General features: G+C 33.5%; 2 protein-coding genes across 3 annotated transcripts in view; both read left to right on the forward strand.

Annotated features, from left to right (window-relative positions):
• Positions 1–4917, forward strand: part of LOC109185359 (eyes absent homolog 4) — a 5242-nt gene extending 325 nt beyond the window's left edge. Inside the window, exons 2-7 of one of the 2 annotated variants that reach the window (XM_019335347.1) lie at positions 142–180; positions 362–571; positions 732–899; positions 1747–1840; positions 2942–3136; positions 4442–4917. In XM_019335347.1, coding sequence (XP_019190892.1) covers positions 383–571; positions 732–899; positions 1747–1840; positions 2942–3136; positions 4442–4725 — 930 coding nt within the window. In that variant the 5' untranslated portion in view covers positions 142–180; positions 362–382 and the 3' untranslated portion in view covers positions 4726–4917. The remainder of the gene's footprint in view (positions 1–141; positions 181–361; positions 572–731; positions 900–1746; positions 1841–2941; positions 3137–4441) is intronic. The other variant, XM_019335346.1, reaches the window with a different exon arrangement.
• Positions 4918–17879: 12962 nt separating this feature from the next.
• On the forward strand, positions 17880–21552 carry LOC109185372 (protein LSD1-like). Its single transcript, XM_019335369.1, has 7 exons — positions 17880–18071; positions 18217–18381; positions 19201–19314; positions 20095–20208; positions 20825–20934; positions 21194–21229; positions 21263–21552. The coding sequence occupies exons 2-7, from the start codon at positions 18312–18314 to the stop codon at positions 21263–21265; spliced, it is 447 nt and encodes a 148-aa protein (XP_019190914.1). The 5' UTR covers positions 17880–18071; positions 18217–18311; the 3' UTR covers positions 21266–21552.
• The last annotated feature ends 431 nt before the right edge of the window (positions 21553–21983 follow it).

Below are 21983 nucleotides of genomic sequence, written 5' to 3' on the forward strand. Positions count from 1 at the left end.
AGTACTGAAATATGGATTTGCCTGAGAAGTATCCACCATAGACTTTTAGGAATGATTGAAACAATTTTAACAGAAACCGGAATAGATGAGGTCAAGAACTCAAGTACCTATTTTATTTTATAATTATAATGTTTTACACAGATTTTCAGGTTGGATACAAATATCAACCTGACAACAGAGGTAAGAAGAGACTAATTCTGTGAATTATGAACTTAACTGCATTCTAAAGCTTCTTTTTTTTTTTTTTTTTTTTCTGTAATGTTATTATTTCTGTAAAGGACTAAAATGCATTCATTTTATGGCTTTCGCTTTTATAATGCTGAAATTTAGAATGCTGATTTAAAAAACCTTGACTTGTTAGGGTGTGCATTCTCTAGCCATTATGGATCAGAAAATGAATGTGTATATTTGGGACATGGATGAGACTCTTATATTGCTCAAGTCTTTAATTAATGAAAAATATGCGGAGTCTTTCAATGGTTCAAAGAATTGGACGACTGGTGTACGCATTGGTAAGGCATGGGAGAAACATATTCTTCAAATATGTGATGACAATTTCTTTTATGAGCAAGTGAGTTTACCTTCATAATTTGTCTTTTCAATTGATTGGGTCTTTAAAATCTAGTTACCATTTTTTTCTATCAATTGTTCGGTTTTATTACACCGTCAATATGTTCAGAGTTGTTAGTCTCAAATGCCATTTCTAATTCTAATATTTTATGAATTTTCAGATTGAAAATTGCAACATGCCATACCTAGATACTATGAGCCAATATGATGATGGTCGAGATCTCACAGATTATGATTTTGACAACGATGGATTTAGTCCTCCAGCTGATGATGCCAATAAGAGAAAATTAGCATACAGGCATCGCGTCATAGCACAGAAGTACAAAAAGGTATTTTTCGGTTGTTTCCTACCATGTAAAACATTTTGATATTTGTGAACTACGGAGTACTTCTCACTATTGGCCATCATTATCACCCAAGAATCATCCTGAATGCTGTTTTCTTTCTAGTATTTTCTTATGATGTCTGCCAAGGTGATTTGTGATCCCAGTATAGAGAATGTATGTTCTTTATATGTATTCTCTTTCAGAAAACTACTAACTCAAGTTCCCAAGCAAGGAGTGCAAAAAAAATTACATAGCAGTATTTCAATATGGTAACACGTGAGGGAACTTGTTATCCAATTTTCCTTTCAGGGAGTAAGAAAAACATAACGCCAATGTATCTATAACACCAAAAGAAATGCATAATGTCATTCTATCTAACACCAAAGGTCCAAAATTTAACATGTTTGGCAAACCTTGTGCATAACCCAAACTTTACTTTCAAATAGAATTCTGCATTTGTGCTTACCTATAACCACTTGTCATGCATAAATCAGTGTTATTAACCTAAAAACCCCATTTACCATTCCTTAGTTTGAGGCTTTGGGCTATATGGGAGTCTAAAATCTTCACTTGCACAAATATTTGGTTGTCTTGCGGTACCATGGACACAGATCAAATCACCAGGAATGAGTTCCAGATCTACAGCTAGCTAGTCGGTTCTTATAATAAGGCTTTGGGTGCATCAGGAATATGTATATGTACAGCAACTCTGCAACAGCCAAAATAGAGACAAAATTTTGTGGAAAGAAAAAACACATTTCAAAAGTATTGGTTTTGGCAAATGGTTTCTTTTGGAGACCTACTAGTCTACAACTGTCTTTTAAGGTTGCTGTTTTCTATTGTTTTGCAGGGGTTGCATAGCATTCTTAATGGAGATATGATTAAATGCTGGAATGACCTTTATGATGAAACTGATAGTTATACAGATAGATGGCTCTCATCAGGTAAATTACCTTACAGTTCTATTACTAGCCTGGTAACATTGAATAGAACATACAAATGTGTGTGTAAAATCTTGAATGAGAAAGCAGATTTACATACTGAACTGTTAGGTTGAAAGATTTGTCTAAAAAGTATTTTTATAGTAGTATACTATGATGCAATATACTGGTAGTTAATAAAGGTGACGTAATAGCTAATTGACCATCAATATGAACTTGCTAGCATCAGCATTATCTTTTATCGGACTTGGGAATCTTGTTAATCATTCTTTAGATGAAGAAAAGCTTGTTGGTAAATCTTTATGTTCCTCTGTTATTATCCTTCACATAATTCTTAATTATATCAGTTGATTTTGGGGTTTTGTTTCTGTTACAAAGTTTTCATTCTTTCCTTACATTTTAAGGAAAAATATGAACAACAAAAATTTCTCTGTACTTTATCTGAGAACTGTACAGTGTTGGAAGTTAATCACTTTTCTCTTTATTGATATTTAATGCAGTATGGTTCTCTCATGAATGATAGAAAATAGGATCAGACTCCATTTTTCCTTATATATTAGAAGAGCACCTTTTGAAAGTTCTCCAATAAGGGACATTTCATTTTCTACTCTGCCATGAACTTTTAGGAACTATTGTAAATGCACACCAGAAGGTGATTTGCAATATTGTTAATTTGTTACTAAATAACTAAATTTAATTATGAGACAGTTTTCCTGCTGCTTGCATGTGCTAAAGAAGGTAGGCAATGTTTTATATATATATTTTAAGTGTCTTACAACTCTTTGCACTAAACTAATAGCTTATGTTATACTCTAATAAATAAATTGTACACTCACCTTAAGCAGTACTGAAACATAGGAGATCATGCATTCATCATTTTCATTTTTATTGGTGTTCTCCATTTCGGACATTACAGATGGATGTGGAACTTAGTTGGACTGCATACAATATTTATTTCCTGTTCTTCCAGATAAAAGTATTTCTTCATTATGCCTTTCCATTTTGTTATAGGCTAAAAGAGTTGGATATGGTTGGTTTAATAGATAAAAATCATGGAGTGATTCTTAATGTGCTTTGCTTATGGATGCCTCTTTTGCTATTCAGCTCGGACTTGCTTGGAACAATGTGCAAGTGCTAATGCAGAGTTGACTCCCAGTGACTGCTCACCTATTGATGCTAATGATGGACAGGGTACTAAATATCAACATGTGAATGTCCTAGTGACTTCTGGGACACTGATACCCAGCTTGGTTAAATGCTTATTCTTTCGACTGGGTGATATCATTCCTTATGAGAATGGTTAGTTCCACTTTTTAGCTTACTAGTTTTATCTTGAAACTTTGCTATTTTGCACTTCTATATATTCTGTGAAAATCTTCAACCATTTCATTTTACATGGTTTCATGGTCTAAGCGAGACCATCATATTTCTAAATGGTTGAAGATTTTCAAGTGGGAGGTTTGGGGTTTTTCATAGTGGTAAACTAAGCCCCTCAGATTTTTTGGACTAGGTCAAAATCCCAACTTTACAACCCCCCTCTTATGTGCCAAAAAAAAAAGAAAAAGTATTAACCAGTGGTAAGGTTTGGGCTAGTTCAAGTGGGTTTCAGTGGTTTAAAGTTCAAACTAACTGTCATAGTTTTTTCAAAAAGTTTTTTGTTTGAGTTTGCTAAGGATATTAACAGAAGCAGAGAAAGAATGATAATTGGAAAAAAAAAAAAAAATAGAAGGGTTACTAAAAATAATTTTCATCCTTGAACACACCCTCCCTCCGTTCACTCTCTGGTTTATTTTATTACTCAAGAATTAATACAGTTCATTCTAGTAGCAAAGTTGAGAAATGCTCTAAAATGTTGAGAAATAACATTGATAATCACTTTTGCAGCACAGAGTTCCATAATGAGATTGGGGAAAGGGAGAGGTGATCCCCCACCCTACCCAAAATAGTAGTCGAGTTAATAATTGTGGCCAGTCATAATGGCAAGAGGAAAACTAGTCACTCTTGGTTTCTAACATATGGCAGTGGTGTGTGTCATGTTTTAATTATTCTTAGTCTTGGCTAAATCATTGTAACATTGTATGAAATGTGCACTAAGTCAAACCTTCTGTTTTTTTTTTTTTTGGGTGACGAGGAAAACATTGCCCGAGAGTGTGCACTGGGTAAACCCCGCCTTGTGACCCTAACCGGCAAAGGACCACAAGGAGGTAAACCAGCCTAGGTTGCCCATAGCTGACCGGCTCAAACCAAGAAGGTTAGGATCCGAACTCGTGACCTTGTGGTTACAAGTTTGTATCCTTAGCCATCTTGGCTGGGGTTACCCCAAGTCAGACCTCCTTTTGTGTTATGATTGTATGGCTATCAGTGCTTGCACCAATTTTCTTTCCTACCGGAGCTATAGTCTTAGTAAACAAGGATTACAATCCTGCATAAACTATAGTTTTTGTTTTAGCAAACAAGAATTACATTTTTTGTGGATGACCATGGAGACATATCACATAATCAAGGTGAAAAAAACCCAATTGATCTCTTACAGTCATGCAGTAGTTTTTATTATGCAGCCCAACTTCAGGAGCATTTGACTAACAAATTTATCACCCTTATCAGTTTACAGTGCATGGAATGTGGGAAAGATGCAGTGCTTTACATGGATAAGGGAGCGATTTAGTGGCCCGAATGTCCAGTTCTGTGTCATTGGGGACGGATGGGAAGAATGTGAAGCAGCGGAAGCCATGAGGTGGCCGTTTGTTAAAATTGATCCGTTTTCAAGCAAGTATCACAGGTTCCCGGGCCTCACACCGAAAGACCTAGATCTCTACCTTGCAGTTGTATATGAAAACCGCAATGATGAGAAAAACAAAGAGGATCTCAAATCACCAGTTCAACCATGACCTCAATTGATTGATCTTGTTTTGTTAACCCATTCTTGGATTGGTGAATTTAGAAATATGATGGTCTCCTTTAGATCATGGTGTGTAGCAAGATTCTATCCTTATTGTAAAAGAAGGCAAATATAAATTTTCATGTAGTCTGAAGTTTGTGAGCCCAATAGACAGATTGGTGTATATATCATGTCTTTGATATATGATTGCACTCTTGATGTTTGTGCTCAAATTTCTTGCCTCAATCTTTGACAGTATGATATTCTGGAAAGAGCTTGATGTATTGAGAGTGGTGTGCAACTCTTTGATTTACGAGAAAGTTTGCAATCACTATCTAAATGTTCATTTTAAGTAAAGTCTGGCTCTAGCCAATAAAGGGACACCTTGATGTAAAGCAACTTATGCTCAACAGCTGATCGGCTCAAACTAACAAGAGTAATAGACAATTTTAGAGATTCAAACTTAAAATTTTGTGATTATCAAGTTAAATATCCAACCAACTTGGTAACTTGGTTAGAAGTTATGTAGTTTGTAACTCTAATAGTGAGGGATAAGGATTTAAGATTGAAATGATTTAATTACTCTAATTTTACCATGAGTTTATTGACAGTGTTTTAACTATTTCAATTTCACCAACTTTCTACTTAAAATTATGAGTTAATTATCGAAATGGTCCTTTAACTATAGCAAAATTATCAATTTGGTTTATGACTATATTTTTTTATTTAATTAAGTCTCACAACTTTAAAAATCTTAACTAATTTGATCATCCGTTTGTTTAACCGTTAAACATCAGTTTAGTTGGGATCAAATTGGTAATTTTGCTATAGTAAAGAGACCATTTCTGTCATCACATGCACAATTTCATCTCTTATTAAACCAAAGAGTTAATTACCGAAATGATCTATTGACTAAAGCGAAATTAATTTGGTCCCGAGTAAACGAACGTCTAACGGCTAAACAAATGGATGACCAAATTGGTTAAGATTTTTAAAGTTGAAGGACTTAATTAGACAAAAAAAAAAAAAAAAAAAAAAAGGTTAAGAACCAAGTTGATAATTGCGTTATAGTCAAAGGACCATTTCGGTAATTAACTCTAAAAATATTATATGTAAGAATTAATTCTATTTTGATCCTAGATTTATAGGTGATATTCTACTTTTAGTCCTTTTTTTTTTTTTTTTTCCAAAAAATCCCCTATTGATCCTATGACCATTTTTATCATTTGTCAACAAATGGAGTTAAATATGAAGGTATTTCAGCCTGTTCAATTCTAAGTATTAATTTATTTTATTTCTTTTGTTATAAATTTGTATGGGCCATTCCACTATTGCAGAGGCCCAAGTTTTGGAGGCTCTACTGTGAAGGCGCAGATTGTGTGTATAAAAAGATTGAAATACCCTTATATTTAACGTCATTTAAACATGTTGGTTAATATATGACCAAAAATAGTCATATGCCAACATGAAATGTTTTGAAAAAAAAACAAAAAAACAAAAATTAAAAGTAAAATGACACCTATAAATCTATGACCATAAATGAAATTAACTCCATATGCAATCATTTCGCAAAATTTCAATTTTCAGCATATATAACGATCATATAGAGTGAGATTAGTTACACCGCATTCGATTTGGATGTAACTTTATATATCTAAAAGAAAAGTCCAACATATCGGCAAAAATTAATCAACTTCATCCCACTGATGTAACTTGATTGTCACATCCTATATTCTTTATAAACCAAGTAACCAAGTTGTGTGAACAATGACAAATTTTATTTTATTTAATTTTTTAATAGAATTATAGCCGAGGGAAATATTATTCACTTCAGAATATATTGTGGGCTTTAAAAAGAACTTGTATTATTTGTCTATCACGAATACGTCTTGAAATCAAAACTGTTAGTTATAAAGTCGAAAGTCATTGGGCACAACACTAGTGGTATTATGTTGTAAAACGTACCATTCTTTGTAGAGTTATTAGTCATAATTTATTTGTAGCGTTGTGTTTAATTATTGTAGCAGACATATTTATTGATCATATTGAAAATATTACTAATTAATTGATGAGATTGAAATATATTGTGTACCCATAATTTAAAATAAACAAACAATGAATTTAAAATAAATCTTAATGAATCATTCTTTGAAGATTTGATAGAAGCTGTAAGTTTGTCTTTTGCATTGATTAGATGGGGGGTGGGGTGATTAGTATGTGTCTCCAAACATGCATAATAGCAACCAGATAATGAAGAAAATTATTTGTGTGATGTTGATTTTCTTCTGAGCTCAAAAATGTCCATTTTGTCACTAGAAAATTGAACAACACTGCCTCATTACTGATTGCAACTTGTTTATTAATATTAGCTATGTGTTAGTTTAGTGATGTGACCTCAGTCTTGGTTTTTTTTTTTTTTTTTTTTTTTTAAATTTTTTTTAACTATAATATTTATTAGTAGTTTTTAATATAATTTATAAACCTACAGATGAGTGATTTATATTAAGATATAACAATTTATCTTGACTATAAATATGATATATTTTCTAACTGACAAAAACTTTGTTTGACAAGCTTAGGTGAAAATGGTGTGCTGGGTTCACTAGTTTTGAGAAGGGAATCAAAATAAAAAATCATTGAAGAGTTTTTTTTTTTTTTTTTGAAAGAAAACACATAAGTTCATTCATTCATATCAGTAAGCAAAATATCATAAAGACAAGAAGGATATGAAGAAAAAGCAATACAATCTGACTTGAATAAGGATTTCTTAGCAAGTAAATAAATTGCCTTGTTTGCATATCGTTTAACAAACAAAAGGTTAATTAAAAGAAAAAAATCTTAAGTGTTGAGATTAACAAGAACAAGAAACAATAATAATGACAGAAAAGTAAAGAAGATTAGATTTACGTGGTTCGACAATATATTTACATTTACGGGAGTGAAACTATTCTTTTAATTGTGATGGTGATAGTAGTGATGATACAAAATCTAGAGATACAACCAATGTATTTATAGGCATGTAATCCTTGTACAATATGCCTAATCCAATCTGCTTTATCCCAAGTTGTTCGCCTTCAGTAGTCAACTTGTCATATCAGTCGCAACTCATGCTTAGTCCTCACCCCACCCAGCACCCTTGTTGCCCATCGCTACAGAGCCCCTTAGCCAACATCCGCATCCGGCTCATATCGGGTCCACGTCCCCTCCTGGTATCTGTGGTGCCCAACGCAACAGCGCCCTTGACATGCTTATATAGCATATGGAAGCACCCAACAAGTCCAAACAATATTTGATATTGTCACTAATATCTGCTAGAACATCACCTTCACTATAATCTGAGTCATCAGCTTGCATGTATAGTTCGCATCCTTTGCGAGATTTGCAGGTTTTTCGGTCTTCAATGTTTTCAAAAGGCCCTATTATGGCAACAAAATCCTTTACCCTAGATTGTCTATAACCCAAAATTCCCTCACATTTACCCTAGATTGTTATAACCCAAAATTCTCAGCACCATCAAATAGTGATTTAATGTGAAATCTAACCGAGGCTCTATTTAGGTAACGTTTTTGTAGTTAAGGAACAAAATCAAGCAAAAAAATAATCAGAGAACTTTTAATGATAAATCGTAATAGTCAAGAGACGACGGCTGACATAATCTCAATATTGTCATACTATAATATTTTTTTGAGTGGTTTAGTATATATAAGGATTTTATAAAAACATAATTGGGATTTTTCATTTCAATTGTACTATCAACTTTTTTTTTTTTTTTTTATGCACTATCAAATAGTGATTTAAGGTGGAATCTAACCAAGGCTCTATTTAGATAACGTTTTCATAGTTAAGGAGTAAAATTAGTCAAAAAAAAATCCGGAGACTTTTACTGATAAATCGTAATAGTCAAGGGACCCCTGCCGGTGTAATCTCAATATTGTCATACTATAATATTTTTTTTTAAGTGGTTTAGTATAAGGATTTTATAAAAACATAATTGGGATTTTTCATTCCAATTGTACTATCAACATAGTTTTTTTTTTTTTTTTTTGTGTACCGACTCTTTCTCAACCTACTAAAGCACAAAGAGTCAATATCGTCCCATTGAGGCTCAAATCCGTGACATTGCATATGGAAAACCACTTCATACCATTAGACCACGAAGTCATTGGCATATTATCAACTTAATTGATAATTATTTATCACTATAATTTCCTAAACGATATTATTATATGGTCTTAATTAATTAACAATGAATGATCACTATCCTTACGATTCATTTCAATCCTTTTTTATTTAGGTAATCTCAATTTTATCGGACTAATCTTAAGTCCACAAGATCTCATCCTTAGAATCACTATGAAGATAAATTGTAAATTGTAAAATTAATTCACTAGTTAAATCTTAATCCCAACATCTTTAGGCCTTATTTTCATATATGTTTTTAGTGAAATTCATTTCGAACTTTACTATCACCTCCAATTATGATCTATAAATCAGGTGACAAACTAATTATACTAATCCGGCGCGTGCGCTTCATTTCATATTTTTAGCCATTCCTTGGAATGAGGTTTGTATGACATTGGGACTATAGCTAGCTCGTGCCTATCACATATTCACATGCATCTATCTCATGCATCTCAGAATAAATTTATGAATACAAAATATATACATAAATGTTGGGTATAAATAGATGAAACAATAATATGCAATTTCACTATCAATTTAAAATTTTAGTTAAGATAAAGACGAATCTTTCAATTTTATACAAAAAGATGAATCTTTCAATTTTATACAAAAGCAAACAAAAAGTTTTAAGGAAATAATAATATTATTAAATTCCATGTATTGTAAAGATATTAAGAAAAATATCAATATTTCTTTTGAAGTATGTTTGGTTCAAATTATCTTACATAATGTTAGAAATATGAATATTGAATAAGGAATTTTTTATTTTTTTTTAATGATGAGAGGAACCTGTGGTAACTACCTAATGGTGTACAAGGTAAATCCCACCTTATGACCTTAGCTAACAAAGGATCACAATAAGAAAAAATAGCCTAGGTTGTCTATAACTAACCAAGTCAATAATTTGACCGAATATTGTAATATCATATTCCTTTGTTTGGTTCAAGAGAATGTCATATTCTTAATTTTTGTATTTAGTAATATATATGTGAATCATATTCTTGTCACATTTTTAAAGTATGTAAGATTTTTAAAAATGTTACATTATCTCAAAATATTCATTGAACTAAACACCCTTAGTATACTCTCCTCTTCATCTCTCTCTCTCTCCCTCCTCTTTATCTCCCAATTAATATTCTCTCTCGCTCTCACCTCTTAATTTGGTTTCTCTCTTCTTGCAAGACGTTTGGTTGGAGGGAATTTAAATTCCATTCCCACTTAATTCTCATATAATTTCAAAGGTCATTAAATTCCTTAGTTTGGTTGGAAGAAATTGCAATTCCCTCATTTTCATGGAATTAAAATCCCATGCCCCTTGAGATTTTAATTCCATGGATTTTAGGAAGAAAAAAAAAAGATAATGATGAGACAAAATTACCCCTCCCCTTTTTAACCTAAAATTGATGTCTGACAACAACAATGGCCATTTTAGACTTTATACTACTTATTCCATTCCAATTTCCATGTATACCAAACATTGGAATTGAAATTTCCAGTAACTTTATTCCTGTAAACTAAACACTGAAATTTAAATTCTTACTTTATTCCCACTAATTCATCTTCCATGGAATTGCAATTCCTTTCCCATGTAATTCCCTCCCTCCAACTAAACGCCCTGTTGGTTCTTATTTTTCATTAGTATTAACTATTTTGTTATGAGATTGTATCAATAACCAGGGACGGAGCCAAAGCGGGCAGGGGTAGGGGCAGCTGCCCTCCCTCACCCCACCCCACCCCCACCTCATATATAATTTTTGTATGTATATATGTATATATAGTACAGGTTTTAGTATTAATATATATAAAAAAAACTATTAAATGTTAACAAGAGATGAGTTAGATTAGTTGGTAGATCACATGTTTGGTAATAGTAAAGGTTAAGGGTTTGAATCCTTTGGTATTAACATAGTTTTACAGTTTTTTATATTAATAATGAGATGTGTAATTTAACCTGGAGGGTGTTGTTGAGTAGAAGGGACTCATCCATCCTTAACCAAAGGTTAGGGGTTTGATCCTTGCCTTTGGGAATGGAGCAGCCAGCTGTCCGTTTTACAATCTCATGCATCCATCTTTAACCAAAGGTTAGTGGTTCGATCCTTGGCTTTGGGAATGGAGCAGCCATCTGACCGTTTTACAGTTTTTTATATTAATAATCTTCCACTCTTCCATCCTTAACCAAAGGTTAAGGGTTCGATCCGTGGTTGAGCGAAAGGGACTCATCCATCTTTAACCAAAGGTCAGGGGTTCGATCCGTGGTTGAGTGGAAGAGACTCATCCATCCTTAACCAAAGGTCAGGGATTCGATCCGTGGTTGAGTGGAAGAGACTCATCCATCCTTAACCAAATGTCAGGGGTTCAATATATCTTTGGCTTTCGTTTTACAGTTTTTTATATTAATAATCTTCCATTCATCCATCCTTAACCAAAGGTTAGGGGTTCGATCCGTGGTTGAGTGGAAAAGACTCATCCATCCTTAACCAAAGGTCATGGGTTCGATCTGTGGTTGAGTGCAAGGGACTCATCATCCTTAACCAAAGGTCAGAGGTTCAATCCTTGGCTTTGGGAATGGAGCAGTCAGTAGCCTTAAATCTTCAGGCCAGCCCACCCAAAAAATGTGCGTACAATTCAGCGAAGGGATTAGTCACTGAGTATGGAGCAGTCAGTAGCCTTAAATCTTCAGGCCAGCCCACCCAAAAGATGTGCCTACAATTCAACGAGGAGATTAGTCACTGAGTCAGTAGCCTTAAATCTTCAGGCCAGCCCACCCAAAAGATGTGCCTACAATTCAGCGAGACGATTAGTCACTGTGTCCGACAGTGAAAACCCTGGGTATACCCAAAAAAAAAATGAGATGTGTTTTCTATTCAAATTATTGTTTCAAATTAATTATGTTTCATATTTTGTTGTGAATATTTTTATAAAGTTTCGATGTGTTTTATTTTTCGCTCATATCCAACATTATTTACAACTATATTTCTTAGGTAATTTTTTTTAAAAATTATCTATTTTTATTTTAATATTTCACCTTTACTGGAAATTTTCTGAATCCATCCCTACTTCTTCACCCCCTCAACCGAATTTCTGGCTCCGTCCCTGTTAATAACTACATAAGTTGGCCTAATTAATACTTAAAACTAAGATTCATTGATTTCGAATTCGGTTTTCATTAGAAGTGATAATTATATTTAATCATAACTATTTAAGGTTTTCATAATTATTTAGTTTAATTTAATTTGAATAAGTTAGTTAATTTAAATTTTGTAAATATTTATTATAGCTCATCACATTTATGTTTGCATTGTCATGTAAGTAAATATATTAGTTAGGGTGTGTTCATGGATTTACACACTAAGAATTAGAATCAAAATTATAGGTAATGTTTGGCTTGACAACTTTTTAAAACACAACTATGGATTTGATTATCTCTTCAATTAAAAATCTCATTCCCTAATTAAAAAGGGGTATCATTCCATATCACTGGTAATCTAATTTTTAAGTTTGAATTAGTACTTTTAGATTTTTGTTTTGATTTTTTTTTGTTCATATTGATTCTTTGGATGTTATTATATTAGGATCAATTGTCTTGGTTTTTTGTTTTGTACTTTGAAAACATTTATTCTCATTATAGGGCATAGAAAACCAAACATCAATATTGGTAATCATTCAAATTCCACCTTATTACCAAACATGCAAAATACTTTCACCAAAATCCATTACTATTATCAAGTATTTGATTCCCTTTTCGATTCTGATTTTCATATGCGAACCAAACGCACCCTTAATGTTCCGTTGTAGCGTCACCCCATCAATTTTTTTTTAATATTTTTTTTTTGTTGACGAGGAAACTTGCAATTATGAGAGTTATGCTCCATACACTTGGCCATCTATTTTAGGACTATTTTATTTTAAAAAGGCGAGCTTATGAGGCAAGGAATGAACTAGAATGCAGCCATCACTATACATACAAATATAATAAATTGTTTGTTTTTTTCCTTTTCTTTAAAGACATTACTTTATATGGAAACCTATATGTAGGAAAGGTGCATAGATTTGAGTTATTTATAGAGAATTAGATATCCACACGTTTAACGGAAAAAAATCTAATGCTGTATGGAATTATTTGGTTAAATGATTGTGGGATTTTTCTAGAAGTGCAATAGGAATATCCACTTGGAAGTTGGGATAAACAATACAAGATTCTCAAAAGTGGTAGGAAAATAACAGTACAAAATCTGTGGTCCATCTTACCCTGTACTTTCACCCTCTATTTTTTTCTTTCATACTTTTTTTGAGAGCATTTTTTTTTTTAATAAAGTATAAATAAGCCACTGAACTATTTGGAAAGCAACAATTAAATCACTAAACTCAAATAACCTTCAAATAAGTCATTGAACCTGAAATAAAAGAGCAATTAACATTTTTAACAGGTTAACGTTTCAGTTTGTATTGTGTTTACTGGATTGTCACATATTTATTTTGTTTTATTTTTTATTACTAAAAGGGACTCTTTATAGTGTTTCTCTCTCTAGAAAAAGTCTCTGACTTCTCTTTGGAGCTCCTTACTGCCAAGCTCTTCGCTCATTCTTTCCATTTTTCTTCATCCGAATAATGAATTCTTTCACTATTTCGGATTGGATTAACACTAAAGACTTGCGGCGTAATGCAATTGTAAATTATTTTTGGAATTATGTTGGTGGTGCAACTATGAATTCCTGTTGGATATTTCATTGGTAAAACCCAATAATAATCCTACAAAATAAGGATTATTATTTTATGGAAAAACTAGGAAGGATGGTCGAATATGGTGCGTAGAATGAAAGGATACGGAGGGAAGATGTTTAGTATGAGTCTAGCGAAACACTCTTTCCTTAAAACCTTATTTGCTACCTCCCACAAGTGCTATAAGCGTTGTAACCTAGGTTTCTCAGATAAAACGTACTACGGTTCAATCGTTTGAGCACCCAAACATTGAACCCCGTGAACTAGAGCAAAGCTTCGAACACAGTAGGCTAAGAAATGAGTAGAAGCAGTGATTTTTGGAGCTAGAAAAACGTGTAAGTATCTGCTATCAATAGGGCTTGAGGACCAATTTGTAACACCTGAAACAGGTTTCTGGCCTGGAAGGTGCCTTACACGGGAGTTCACTCTCGTTCAAGCCTGGAAGGCTTTGGAGCTAGAAAAACGTGTAAGTATCTGCTATCAATAGGGCTTGAGGACCAATTTGTAACACCTGAAACAGGTTTCTGGCCTGGAAGGCGCCAGGTTTCTGGCCTGGAAGGCGCCTTACACGGGAGTTCACTCTCGTTCAAGCCTGGAAGGCTTTGGAGCTAGAAAAACGTGTAAGTATCTGCTATCAATAGGGCTTGAGGACCAATTTGTAACACCTGAAACAGGTTTCTGGCCTGGAAGGCGCCTTACACGGGAGTTCACTCTCGTTCAAGCCTGGAAGGCTGACCACATGTGTCGAGCTTACACGAGTCAAGCCTTCTCATGCTTATCTTGGGATTTGATTTGCACCCCACTGCGCGCAAGAGAGAGCCTCTATGCTATACAATTCAATAAGCCTTAGAAAGACTCTTGTATAAATAATAGTGCAAATCCACTTCCCAACCCAATGTGGGACAAAAAACTACTCCCAAGCTTTTTCCCTTCACTTTTCTAACTCAAATCGGTCTACTTTTAATGTAGTTATGTTTTAATGAAACTATAGTGTATATAAAATAAAATTAAATAACATTTTCTCATACTTGAGTGTATAAATATCGAATGAAACTGTAGTTATATCGAAATGAAACTGTAGTTGTGTTGAACTGAAACTACAGTGTATACAAAATGAAACTGAATAACAAAGTTACTTTTTGCGGAACGGCGCGAAACGGGTGCCATTTCTTTTTATTAAACAAAACGACGTCGTTTTGAAACTCAGTGCATAATCGATTATGCACCACGGTGTACAATATAATTTGCCGTTATATAGTTAGAAGGCCTATTTGACCCAATTCTATTATTATTATTATTATTATTATTATTATTATTATTATTATTATTATTATTATTATTATTATTTACTGTAATTGTTTGAATCAATTAAAATTTGTTACATTAATAAGGAGGTAAAAGAGAAGTACAAATATGACTATCAATTAAAAATGTGGATGAGATGTTGTGGGTAAATATATAAAAGTATGTATACTATTCCTTTAATAATTCAGATTTGAGATTGGGTAGAATCAACGATGCGGACCACCATGAGGCATCAGTAGTTGTTGACTTGATGTCCATATGTACAATGACTTTACACCTCATTTCCCCCTCTATCATTTTTCATGGCTGAATTGATTTATCTTTTGAACATTCTTTTTAGTCCACTACAATTATTAATTTTATCAAGCATAATTTAATTTTCTTAAAAAGCAATTAAATGTAATTAAAAGTGTTGGCAATGTCACTAAAATTCACATTTTGGATTATTTTGAACTACATTTAATATTGATGAAGACATGGACCCTATAAGCTCATCATTTTATTTGGTAAGTCTTGGTCTAAGGGACAGAGAAGAATGGTGGAGGCCAACCAACAAGGTTTGAATTCATGACTTTCAACATAACAACACAAGTATCAACCACCCAAGTCACTTAAGATTTCATTTACGAAAAGGTAGGATGTTCTATTTAATTATCCGTGTAGAGATCGTTGACATCTAGGTAGTGGGGATCACGTGTATGACCAATATTGAAGGCAAACTGATGTCGTACATTTAATTGACTCTTTGGTAAACCGATGCGGACCACTATTAATTGTTTGATTTGACAAATGTACGAAAACGTAACTTTATTTCCTTATATACCGCTACGTTTTTGAGATGCAGTGTATTGGACTTGACCCTTCATCAGCTTTCACGCTTAATAATCCCTCAACTACCAATTATTGGACTTAGCCCTTCACCAATTTCCGCCTAACAATCCCTCTAATCACTAACTTAGTTCTTTACCGACTTTCAGCTAACAATCTCGATCTCTAATCACTAATTGCTAGACTTGCCTCTTTACCGATCTCTGCCAAATAATGTGATACGATGCAAAGAAGATCAGATATGAATATACATCCTATCTGTAGAGATGCTGACATAAAGCTAGGCTCATGAGATCCTTCATTCTCATCAGCCTCCAAAGCACGCAATAATAGAGGCCACAGGTTCATTAATGTATGCCACTTTAGGTATGAATTAAGAAAGATAATTAAGTAATTATATTTAGTGGACTATTATAGATTAACAAAGAAAATAATATCTTCGGTTCTTATTTTGTTTTAAAACCAACATGTATGCATTTAGTTTTTTTTTTTTTTTTTTTTTTTTTTTTTTTTTTTTTTTTTTAATGTAGATGTACACTAGTCGACCAATGAATCAATTTATTATCACTCGAAAGGACATTGACACAATAATGCGATTTGGAAAATGGCATTGAGTGTTTGGTAAGATATTTAACTGTGTTTAATCATTATTAGCTGTTTGACTTTGTTAAACAATCAATATGAGTGTTTGGTTAATCAGATTTTTGTAACAGTTTTAAAATTTTAAAATTCAAAAGTTGTTCAAAGTAACTTTTTCGATCAACTTTTTAAGAAAATAAATTATACCCTTGAAAGATCATTTTACATGTAATCAGATATCCGTTAACAGCTAATTTACCAAACATTTTTCTACAACCAGCTAATACTATCAGTTAGTCAAACTCATTAACCCAATCCGCTAACAACTATCAGCTAACAGCTATTTGTCACATACCTCAATTAACTAATTCCCTTTAGGATGGGGAACTGTGGCCGCACATGAGAATGGAACCACAACCTATTACATTGCATGTGCCCAAAGTCAGACATCAAAGTTTCACAAGTATTAGCCTAAACTTGGTTTAGTGTCAACTGGAAAAATAGAAGGGAATCAAGGTGGGGGTGGAAAGGACATTGGATTGGTTGGCACACATGAAAGGCACAACAAATGGACCACCACCAACAACTTAAAGTTTCCAAGTTTTTTTTTTTCCTTTTCTTTTCTGAATTCTACAACAGTAAATTGAGATTACATTCAAGATTTCAAGGGCTGATTTGAAGGAGAGGAGGAAGAAATTCTTTGGTGTTCATATTAAGAAACTCCATAGTCCCTAAGCACCACAAAAAAAGCAATTGTATAGTGGCTTCACATCCTAGATTGGAGTGCTAAAATGGATTACAATCTAATCTTTTTTTTTTGGTAGAAGATTACAATCTAATCTTGAAGTTCATGCTTGTTCCTTTAATTTTAATTTTATTTATTTATTTATGTGACGAGAAACTCGCAATTACTACTTGAAAGTGGGCACGGGATAAAACCTATTCTTGTGTAATAGCTTGTAAATTGGCTCACTTGTCCTTTCTTTAAGCTCTAGTGGAGGGAGTACAGTAAATCATAAGATGTGTTTCAATGATTTACAAGTTTTAAAAAAAAAGTGTTTGTACACGGGTATCTACAATGTGGTCAATTTCGTACTCCTCTTTCGAAGGGACTCATCCATCCTTAACCAAAGGTAAGGTAGGCTTCGATTCTTGGCATTGGGTATAGAGCAATCTTAAATCTCCATGTCAGTTGTCCCACCCAATAGAGGTACTTATAATTCAGCAATAAAATTAGTCACTTTATTCGACGATGAAAATCTTGGACTACACCAAAAAAAAAAAAAAAAAAAAAAAAAAAAATCGAGCCTTGTACTCTATTTAGATTTTTTTGTGGTGTTTAGAGGTTTTGGAGTATAAAAATGTTGTTTTGTTTGAGCATCTAGGAGGTTTTATGAGGGAGAGATAGGATGAGGGGAGTGGGGCCCCAAGTTATCTGACAAAGTTGATATTGACATGCCACCAAGAAATTTGAAATCACCAAAATTTATCCTGTCACAAAGGAAAATGAAACCTTCATTACAAAGAATAGAACCAAACAGAGAAACAAGGTTAAAAAACAAAAAGTCCCCTTAAGCATTACCTTTCTTTTACTCTCTTAATCTTAGAATCTTTGAACATTTTCAAGAGTTTTTGGAGAAATTTTTCCTTCATCCTCCACACTCTAAAGGAGTGTGTCTCACTCTCTCCTCCTAAATGCTCAACTAAATTCCTATATTCTTCAATGCATCAAGCAATACCCATGTATGAAATTTAACTACTAAATTTACATGCAACCTCTACACACACACAAAATCTCTTACTATGTTCTGTTTCTTAAAGCCATGAGGTTTTCACAATTTTCTCAGAATATCATCATCATTAACTCTAGTTTTCTCCATGTTTCCAGGGCAAAGTGAAGATGATAGGTACTATGTTTCATGTCTCTGAAGTAGCTTGCACTTAGGAGTTAGAAAAGGGCTACCATTTTTCAGATCCACCATCATGCCTGTTCCTCTTGCTCCATATCCAACAGCTCCAGCTCCATCACCACTTATGTCTCCTGCACCTAATGGTATGATGCTTAAACTTAACCACTTTCATTTTGCACATAATAAGAGGATAATGGAGGAAGAAACCAAAGAGCTTTAACTCACGAGTAAAAGTTTAAGATTAAACGTGACGGTGTTAGGAAGTAATTGACAAATTACTGGGTCAATTTAGTTATATGTACGACTTGGCTTTTCACCGGCCGGCCAGCACCTTGTAGGAACTAATTGACATACTGTTGGGTCAGTTTAGTTATTTGGAAGACTTGGTCTTTACCGGCCAGCACCTTGTAGGAACTAATTGACATACTGTTCGGTCAGTTTAGTTATTTGCAAGATTTGGCCTTTCACCGGTTAGCACCTGGTAGGAACTAATTGACAAGCTGCTGGGTTAGTTTAGTTATTAGCAAGACTTGACCTTTCACCGGCCAACACCTGTAGGAACTAATTGACAAACTGCTGAGTCAGTTTAATTATTTGTTGGACTTGGCCCTTCACTGGTCAGCACCTGTCGATTTTAACGGTACAATTTTTTACTCTTGTTGGAATTTGAACCCGTAACCTGATTCTGATATCACTTGTTAGGAATTAGAATTAAGCGCTTATTAGTTATTACTAGGCTATAGCTTACAAAGAAGACACAATTTTATTTCCTTATATACCGCCACTACATTTTCGAGAGGCTTGGTGTTGGATTTAGCTCTTCATCGCCTTCCACCCAACAATCTCTCTAGGTTCTACCGATCGAGCGATTGCTAGACTTAACCCTTTACCAACCTCCGCCCAACACTTTGATATTCTCCATCCATATATGAGAAATTAAATTAGTTAATGGTGATGAACAGGTGCACAAAGCCAGCTTGTGTGTTCTGGGTGTCGAAACCTTTTAATGTATCCAGTTGGAGCAACCTCAGTATGCTGTGCAGTATGCAGTGCAGTAACTGCAGTACCTCCACCAGGTATGTGTACCGGCCTTCAATTATATTGGTCCCGTTGGTAAAATAGTTAGTCTATAAGTCAATTTTAGTTTTTCTGACAACTATTAATTGTTTAACTTGGTTTAAAAATTAATATAAGTGTTTGGTTAATTAGCTTTTGTTCTTCAAAATGTTAAAATTCAAAAAGCTACTCAAAGTAACTTTTTCAATTAACTTTTTTAGAAAAGAAATTCTACCAAACAGCTATCAACTAACAGCTAATTTACCAAACATCTTTCTGCAATCAGTTAAGGGAAAATTGTAAAAAATGCCCTTCTATAATATGTCAATTATCAATGTCATCCCTGAATTATGAGTGGTGTAAATGTTGCCCCTCAATTATCAAAATGGTGCACATATAGCCCCTCCCGTAACGGACCTGTGGTTCCCCATCGCTGTCCATTGTTGGTACTTCGAATCGAGGGAGGGAAAAAACAACTAAAATACATATTTACTCTGACTTAATGGTGTCGTACACTAACGGGGAACCACATGTCAGTTACGGGAGGGGCTATATGTGCACCGTTTTGATAATTGAGGGGTAACATTTACACCACTCATAATTCAGGGGTGACATTGATAATTGGCATATTATAGAGGGACATTTTTTACAATTTTCCCATCAGTTAATGTTATCAACTAGTTATACCATCTAATTAACTCAATCAGCTATCCGCTAACAGCCATTTAACGACGAATTTTTAGCTGCTAATTAAATTGTTAAGGAAGGCTTCATCATTGTCACATTTTGTTCACATACAGGCACTGAAATGGCTCAGCTAATCTGTGGTGGGTGCCACACATTGCTAATGTATATTCGTGGAGCAACAAGCGTTCAGTGCTCATGTTGCCACACCATCAATTTAGCTTTGGAAGGTAAGTAATCTCCTTCAATATAATAATGTTTTTTTTTACAATCAAATTTGTATGTATAGTATTTGAGTTCTTTATAGTTCAATTTCGTCTAAAATTGTACTTATTTTAGTGGATGACTTAAAATGTATACAAATTTGATAGTTAAGGATATTATTAGTCATTTCAACAAAAAAAAAAAATGAAGGACAGTATAAGCTGTAATTGAAAGTCAAAGAACTATACTGATAAAAGATTTAATTTCAGGAATAGTGCTTGACTATTGATATTTATTAATTTTTATCTCCGACTTTTAATTTGACCATAAATTGTCTATTTGAATATTGATATTTATCAATTTTAATTATCAACTTTCAACTTGATCATAAATGGTCCTTGACTATTGATTTCGTTTCAAATTTGTTATAAAAATTAATAAAAATCAATACTCAATGGATCATTTATGGTCCAACTGAAATCGATAATAAAAATTGATAAATGTCATAGTCGACGTACTATTCTTTGAATTAACCCGTCCTGATAAAATCACTATAATTGTAATTATCTCGATAATTTATGTGTCAAATTATGAGTTATGTGTGGAAATAAGAATTAACAAAATGCAATTATATTGTGGCAGCAAATCAGGTGGCACATGTGAACTGTGGCAACTGTAGAATGCTATTGATGTACCAATATGGGGCAAGATCTGTCAAATGTGCAGTCTGCAACTTTTTGACACCAGTAGGGGTATGCCTTTAACTTCCATATATACATGTAGAACGTAATCTTAAATTAAGTCAAAAGTAAAAAATGGTCGGAAATAGCAACAAAAGTTTTTCCAGATATCAAAAATGGTCGGAACAAGACTTTCAATTTGATTTAAAATCACTTTCAGGTGGTCGGAAATTCCATAATTTCCAGTAGCGTTTTTTTTTTTTTTTTTTTCCATTTTTTCTGAGTGTTTCAATGTCATTTTTATGATTCTGGTTGGACAACACCTAAACAGGTTTCACCGAACATGAACGAACAGAAGTTGAAGAGCTAGCTAGCTAGCTGAAGAGTGAAAGAGTGAAGGTAGAAGGTTTCCATGCATGTTATGAAAGGATATATATGTGGCCTGGACAGGCAGATCAGAAGAGGAATAATAATGTGGTTGTTACATGTATAGAGCTTAGCTAATTTTCCCATGCGTGAATGTAATATGAATAAGCAGTTTTTTCTGGGTTGGAGCTGCGACTAATTAATTAATGGGTGTTTTCTGGTTGGAGAGTAACATGAAATGCTCTCATCTACTTCCTCTACAAGGTATAGTTGCAGTACATTTATTGTGTTTACACTTGATGTAATGAATAGTGACATTGAAGACACCAGGGTGGCTAAGTGGGTAAAACATGACTCTTGTACATGAATTAATGGTCACGAGTTATTTAGCTTCTTGCATAGGCTGTTCTTAATGCTGTTTATCATATCACTCATATGCACAAGAGCGAGGTTTACTCCCGATCAGTGCACACCCTCAGAATAGTGGCTGACCCAAAATTAAATGACAACTGGATTAATGTAAAACTCAACAAAAATGTATCCGGTTACCGATTATAAAAAGTTTGTATGACTTATTTAATACAAAATGACTTAAGGTATATATACTGTTGAGATTAATGAGAACAATAAAAGATAATAATGACAGAAAGTAAAAAAGACAAGATTTACGTGGTTCTGCATATACGTCCCCTCCATTATTAAGGATTTGATTTCAATTATGATTCTGATTTCAATGTTTGAATACTTTGAACAAC

The sequence above is a fragment of the Ipomoea nil genome, unplaced genomic scaffold, assembly GCF_001879475.1.
Source record: "Ipomoea nil cultivar Tokyo-kokei standard unplaced genomic scaffold, Asagao_1.1 scaffold1317, whole genome shotgun sequence".
Lineage (NCBI taxonomy): Eukaryota > Viridiplantae > Streptophyta > Magnoliopsida > Solanales > Convolvulaceae > Ipomoea > Ipomoea nil.

Coding starts and splice junctions, on each gene's coding strand:
- LOC109185372 (XM_019335369.1), top strand. CDS start 18,312: ATGCCTGTTCCTCTTGCTCCATATCCAACAGCTCCAGCTCCATCACCA. Junction 19,315..20,094: donor AACTGCAGTACCTCCACCAG/GTATGTGTACCG, acceptor GTTCACATACAG/GCACTGAAATGGCTCAGCTA. Junction 20,209..20,824: donor CATCAATTTAGCTTTGGAAG/GTAAGTAATCTC, acceptor ATATTGTGGCAG/CAAATCAGGTGGCACATGTG.